The sequence below is a fragment of the Odontesthes bonariensis genome, chromosome 7 (assembly GCF_027942865.1).
Source record: "Odontesthes bonariensis isolate fOdoBon6 chromosome 7, fOdoBon6.hap1, whole genome shotgun sequence".
In the NCBI taxonomy this organism is placed as follows: domain Eukaryota; kingdom Metazoa; phylum Chordata; class Actinopteri; order Atheriniformes; family Atherinopsidae; genus Odontesthes; species Odontesthes bonariensis.
The window spans coordinates 29,791,276-29,798,121 of NC_134512.1; the positions used below are offsets into that span (position 1 = coordinate 29,791,276).

Below are 6,846 nucleotides of genomic sequence, written 5' to 3' on the forward strand. Positions count from 1 at the left end.
CTGTCCATGGAAATCACAAATAGGATTAATGACAAGGAGCAACACTGGTGGAGTCCCAAAGGCGAAATCAACAAGCTCAACTTTGTGCCAAGGATGCGGACACAGCTTTTGCTTCGGCTGTGTAGCCAAAGCAAGTATCCCATACTCCCACAGCAACCCCCAATGAATCCCTCATAATCCTTCTCCAAGTTCACAAAACCCATGTAGACTGGACAGTCAAACTCCCATGATCCCATTAAACTCTGCAAGGATGGAAATAGGGTCATCTGTTCCACAACCCACGCAAAAACCACACTGCTGCTTTTGAATCTGAGGTTAGATAGAATGTGAAATGTTGTCTTTTTAAAGAATTTGACATTTCATGGTGTTCCTGACATTGTTTCCCAGTACAAATACCTAAAAGGAACACTAAAATGTCAATAATAAGTCAGTAAGCATGATAAAAAAAACCTACTTACAGCTATTAAAATCTTCTTCTGAATGAACTTTGAAAGAAATCTACTTAAAGTGCAGAGAATATAGGAAATCTGACATCTACAGTTCTCTAACAACTCATAGTGAACATGCAATAAGATGTTCTGGATTACACCTACACCAGACACATATGGGTACTAAGAAAGGTTTAATATTGAAAATGTTAGATTTTTTTTTTATTACTATGTTTTATGTCTTGCCAGCCCAGACAAGAACCTGTTGAACCAAAGACACAACAGGATTTTGCAAAACAATATTATTTTCATCCGAACAGTGACACATAGAGTGAGTCTGCACCCTCCCACATCACCCCCCACTACCCGTCACTGGCAGACAAGTGCAAAGCAAACCTCGGACTGAGTGCAGTCAGATAACCAAATCTACCAAACCGTGACGCAAAAATCTTTCGCCTTGTGATGCCAAAGTGACGTCTGATGAGACGCTGACACAGTGGCAGGATGGAAAAAGATGGTATGGTGAGAGATGGGTGGAAGGAGGGGGCGGGGGGCTCTGTCAGTGGGTGGGATGGTGGGGATGGAGATGAGGAGAGAAGAGGAGATGGGAGGGTGTGGGGGTGAAGAGACTGATCCTCTGACATCACATTGGCTCTTATATACTGAGGGAATGGAGCCAACTGCACTTCACATCCAACCAGGAAACTGCCAAGAGAAGAAGAGAAAGGAGAAGAAAAAGAGAAAGCAGTAGCACCACTGTAAATTCTTCTCTAGCCTCTCTGACCCTTAACCTTATGGACTAGATTCCTCCTCAGGTGAATTCTTCAGTGTGGAACGCTTTTTTTTTTGGTTGTTCTTACTTTGTTTTTCTCATCAAGATGCAGGCACAGTTGGCATGTATGCTTCTCCTCTGCCTCACATGTGGCACACTTTGTACAGGTAAGCAACAGGGTTCTTTCAGCAGGTTGTGTAAATCCTTTTATGACCTCATTTATACTAACAAAAGAGGGGAAAAAGCCACAACACAGAGTTTATGTCATTTGTCTTGGATATGACTTGCTCTGTGCAACAGGTGCGTCCTTTGTTTATTTAGTTTATTTAGTCAGGGACCATGTGCAAAGTACATTAATGACAAAGTAAAGAGATGACCTGCACCAGATTGTAGCTTAGCAGCTAATTTCCATCTGCAGTCCCTGATGATACTGTAGTCAATTTGAATGGCATTCATTCTCATTGATTTAATGGAAATTTTCTTTTACGAATTTCAAAGATTCCTTTAAGTTTGGATGTCAACGTGAAATACTGCAACACCGTGGCTGGCAAAATGATTTAGCGAGCTATTTCCTGTTCCAGAATAGTGTTAATATGCTTTTGGAGATCAGGAAAAATGATGAGTTGGAAACGTCAATTGGGAAAAAAACACACTCAATCTTATTTTCTGCACAAGTTGCGATGTCTTGATTCAGGATTACTCCTTTTATCGGTTGCTATAAACCTCTTTTCCTCAATGATACAAGAAAAGTTCTACATCATTTAAATATTGGAACCAATTTCCACTCTTGTGTAATATAAAAAGGTTCTTAGAACAAAGCAGCATCTCCTAGAATTTAGATATACAGAATATTCATTTTTTCATTAATTTCTTGATTGCGTTTGGCCACACTAAACTTCTTCAGAGACTACATTCATTTGGATTCAGGAAAACTTTTACACTCAGTAAGTGTGCCCACTAGTGTGTCACTCATTGGAAGCATTAAGTTGGCTGCCAAAAAATAAAATAAAGGTTTACATAGTTTCTAAATTACAACTAATTTCCTTTTAACACCTTACTGTAGATGACTGGAATGTTTTAGCATCAGATGATCCCCTATAAAGGCCTAAACTGATGAAAATCATTATGTAAAAAACACATCTAATGAATCTGACTTATCTAGATTTTGCTTAAGGTTGCTGCTCATGTTGTCTTTTTCCAGATGTCGACCAGGAGCAGCGAGCGCTGGCAGAGGAGCTTCTCAGCAGCCTCCTCACTTCAAAGGTATAAGCTCTGTTTGCCCCCGTAACATCAAAGAACGAGTGTCCAAAAAGCCTCAGCCTAGCTGGCCCTTTAATGACCCCACCATCACCCTCACACGCGTGATTCCCAGGTGTTCTTTCATGAAACTTAGATCCACAGTCGCAGCCTCACCTTTGGCCTGTGTCCCCGATGAGCTGGAGCTAAATAATCAAGTAGAAGGGGTTGTTTTGTGTCCACTATAGCTTTCAGATAGGCTGGTTTTTGTTTTCAATTTTAAAGTAAATGAGCCTTCTATTTATTCATCTGAAATGTATACAAAACAAAGAAAAAAAACAATTATAACCATCACTCCATTTGCTGCAGTTATCAGCATGTCCTCAGAAAGACAGAAAAATAACATCTGAAGCAGAGGTAAGGGATTCACTTGCAACTTTTCAACTTTTGTCACATTTATCTGGCGATGTGCGATGAGATGGGAAGAGAGAAAGTGGAAATAGAGGCACTTGGAGACGGCCGGCTGAGTCTAATGGGATTCAGATGGACCTGACAGCATCACAACGACTCATCTTCCTCTTCTCTTCTTATAAATTACTGGGCTGCTCGCTCGGCGACATGACAGTGACAAATCAGCTGTGTGATTCACTGCTGCTGATGCTCGGAGGCTGCTCAGGGGTGATGATAATGATTACAACTTGCCGGAAGACTGATAGAGTGCTTGAGAGACTGGAAGGAGACGTGTCGTTGAGGATGCTCTCGATCTCCATCTGAACAATATGCACAATCGTAAAATGAATGACCTGCTGGTGCACTTCACTTTTTCTCTGATCAGATAAAGGAAGTAAATCTCCCTTACATGATTTCATAATTCATCTGTTATTCTGGCTGGTTTTGCGCTGGCTTCTGCCAGTTTTTTCAGAGTTGAGCCTTCTCTCAAGACTTTACTGCACCTGTTGTACAGCTACTTCAAAAAGAGCACAAGTTTTAGCATGAAGATCTGGTTCAAACTACAAAATCCTCCACGTGACCTCACCTGCCCCCGTTCACTCACTTGTTTTAAAACTAAAACAAAACCCACTTAAGTCTTTGAAGCATGAATGATTTTCAAATCTCAGCTTTTTGATGCATCCTTGAACCGATGGCTTTTATTACTTGTTTCCTGTCTGACAAACATATGGAGCCTTTATTGCTCCCGATTTAGGAATGTCAGAGGACACCATCCTCTGCTTCTCATAAACGATGCAGGGCAACTGAGTCTTCCAGGGCTTGTGACAACAACTGAAATCTAAATGAGATTAAAATTAGTTTAAATTAGTGCAACATTTGCTTGTTTTTTATCTGACAAGTTATTTCTTCCTCCCAGAATGTTTTTTTATAGGAGAATGTCTCAAAGCTTTGCTGCTTAATTAACTTGAAAAGATATTTGGACCTGTTACCGAGATTTTTTTACTGGTTCTTAATCATTCAATGGCTATGATTTATAAATAGAAATGATAAGATATCAAACATATATGACAGATATAAAAGATATTCCTATATTTTCCATGGAACAACAACGGATCAACTTCGGTGCCTCTTAAAGGGAATTTCCCCGTACTTTTACTGGAGCCACAACAGCAGAAACAATTAAATCAGTAATATATCCACATTTCAGTTCATTTCAGACCACATAAAAGGCAGCGCCTTGAAAAAACCTCTTCCCCTCAGTCTGTGCAGACTGGGACGTGGATATGAATTGAGCACCAACAAAAGCACACATAACCAGTATCCAATTGCCTCCTGTGTAGTGTGATTTCAATCATGGTCACATCCAGAGATAAGGATGATTACAGGCAGCATGTTCACCAATTATAGCAAGGATATTGGATTAGATTGCATTAATCAGTTGCATTAAGTTGTTTCTTGACATTGTGTCCAACCTATTTTTATCCAGATCTAATAGTTCAAGAGGTGAATTCAGTGCAGTTTCCATATAATAACCTCAAAGAGAAAAGAAATTCGGTTTGACATTGTGTGTTTTTATCATCCTCAGCCTCTCCCTCCCCCCTCGACTTAGTTTTCTCTTCATCAGTTCCCATTGTGATTTAAAACAGTAGACATATCATATTCTCAAAACCAGAGTCTGCTTTATAGTCAAGTTCTTAATCTGAGAAATGAAAAATGCATTACATTAAAAATGTAATGCAATAATCCTCATGCCAGATGATCACACTTCCTCTCCATCTCTATCTCAGTCTCCTTTTTCATTTTCTTTTCTTTTATTTCTTTTCTTTTCCTTTGAAGATGAAACACAGTAAGCAGAGTGCCCCCTTCTGGCATGTATCGCTGGCCAACCTGTGTAGGCTGGTGGGCGGCCTGCGGCAGGGGGCGTGGAGCGGCGAGGAGGAGGAGGCCGAGCTGAGGGAGGGGAGCCTCCAGCTGCTGGAGGAGCTGTACAGCCTGCAACACATCTGCCGGGGGCTGGACAGCCGGGAGGAGCGGGTGAGAACTGCACACTCACACAAAGACAGACTATCACAGAAAGCAAGTCATGCTTTTCATAAAATATGTTTTATTGCTGTATATTGCGAGAACTGAAGAGGACCTTTTTCCTGCCTAAAGCTGTGAAGAGAAGCTGTCTTTTGGGCAACTTTATTCACTGATCACTGAATGCATGTGGTGTGCATTTTTGTGCAAGTTGTAAATATCTGTACATGTGTATCATTTTTCAAGTAACACTTGAGTAAAAGTAAATTCAGCAGAAAAACCGAGTCAGGTACCATGAGTTCGCACTCATGAGTATATTTTTTCTTGTTGATGAAAAGATTTTCTTTTTGAAAACAAAAACCTTTTTTCTTTAAATATGAGCTGAGAAAAGATTACAATTCTTCTCTTAAGATTGATTACAATGTTGAAAATCCCAGCAGACTTGATGAAAAAAAAACAACTAAATTTTATGAGCTCATCTTCGAAAATAAACAGTAAGACAGAGTGAAGGAATAATTGCATTTAAAGTCATTTTTGAGCAAAATTAGCTCCTATTTAATTGAGAATGTGTATAAATACATTAAATGTAAAATATTAGTACCATCATACTGAACAAAAGCACTCATGTAAAAATATCCATTGATCATCCAGACCCACATTCTAATCTTGCATATAGTCTTAAAAATGATGTACATTCACAAATTCTAAAAAAAATATTTATAAATTGTCAGTTGCTGAGATGGGTATTGGGCAAAAAACCCAAAAAGCTATAATCCAGCAAAGCCAATAACAGCATGTCTGGGCTGATATAAAATCCCCTAAACTTTTTTGCACTGACACGCTTCCAGAAACACACACACAGGCATCTGCACTTACTCTAATCCTCACCAACATCCTACAAAGACACGCACTTCACAGGCTCACAGTACCCTCTCCTGTAGTAAACACACCTCATTAAGCCCCCACACCCTCCCACCACCCTCCTCATCTCTTCCTCCTCCATCATCGTCCTACTTCAAATCTTAACACAGCGCCTGCAGATTAGCACCTGTGTTGTCATGCATGGAAGCTCAGAGCAGGCGCACTCCTTTAACCAGCTACACCACCGCAGCTCCCCCGTTACCCTGCCACTCAGCAACAAAACATGTACCCCCCCTCCCCAATTCCCATTGTGTGACACTCACCTGCTGTCGTGTCCCTCTCTCTGCCCCTCACAGCTACTCCAAGACTCACTAGAGTTTTCTGAGGAGAGCAGTGATGCTCCACTGAAACGAAAATCACCCTACATTCTGAAAAGGCAAGCCGGCCACAACACCAAGTCGCGGAGGCCGTACATCTTAAAACGAAGTACAATTTACTGACAGCCACCCCAGAGACAAGGGGACGTTTTAATGGACCAGAGCATACGCTTTATGTAATGGTGTGATTTTTTGTCTTTTATTGTAGCTGCAGTGTTTATTTCTTTTCCTGATGTTGTTTTGATCCAATCAGACCCTTTAATTGTATGTCCAGCACTGAGACCTGTCTTTATTCTGCCGCTGAGAATAAAATCCTAAGCATCATGCACACTGTGTATCTCTAAGAAACTGTTCTTCATTTATTTCTTCACTGCGCAGCAAGTCTGTTCTGTTAAGATCTGATTAAAGGATTCATAATACAAAGCTAATGTGATGTGCCGATTTGTCTTCGATATTCATTGGGAGCACTACTGCTATTAATATATGCTTTAGTTTATCAAGACTCAGTCGCTTATCCTGCTGGACGTTCTCCCTTTAGGACAAAAAGTTGAAAATAGCACCCATCAAAAGCATTATTTCACTGTGGTCTCGAGTAAAGTTTGTTGAGATGTAACAGGGGCCGGCTCATACAGAAACTCCTACCCATTCTTGTTAGAATGTGGTGCTGTTTTCAGAATCTTGGAGAAGATAATGTTCTTGATGC

At 40.5% G+C, this 6,846-nt stretch overlaps 1 protein-coding gene across 1 annotated transcript; it reads left to right on the forward strand.

The window, feature by feature from the left end:
* Positions 1 to 1,124: 1,124 nt before the first annotated feature.
* On the forward strand, positions 1,125 to 6,517 carry nts (neurotensin). The gene is made up of 4 exons (XM_075471087.1): positions 1,125 to 1,367; positions 2,402 to 2,463; positions 4,723 to 4,920; positions 6,123 to 6,517. The coding sequence occupies exons 1-4, from the start codon at positions 1,307 to 1,309 to the stop codon at positions 6,264 to 6,266; spliced, it is 465 nt and encodes a 154-aa protein (XP_075327202.1). The 5' UTR covers positions 1,125 to 1,306; the 3' UTR covers positions 6,267 to 6,517.
* The last annotated feature ends 329 nt before the right edge of the window (positions 6,518 to 6,846 follow it).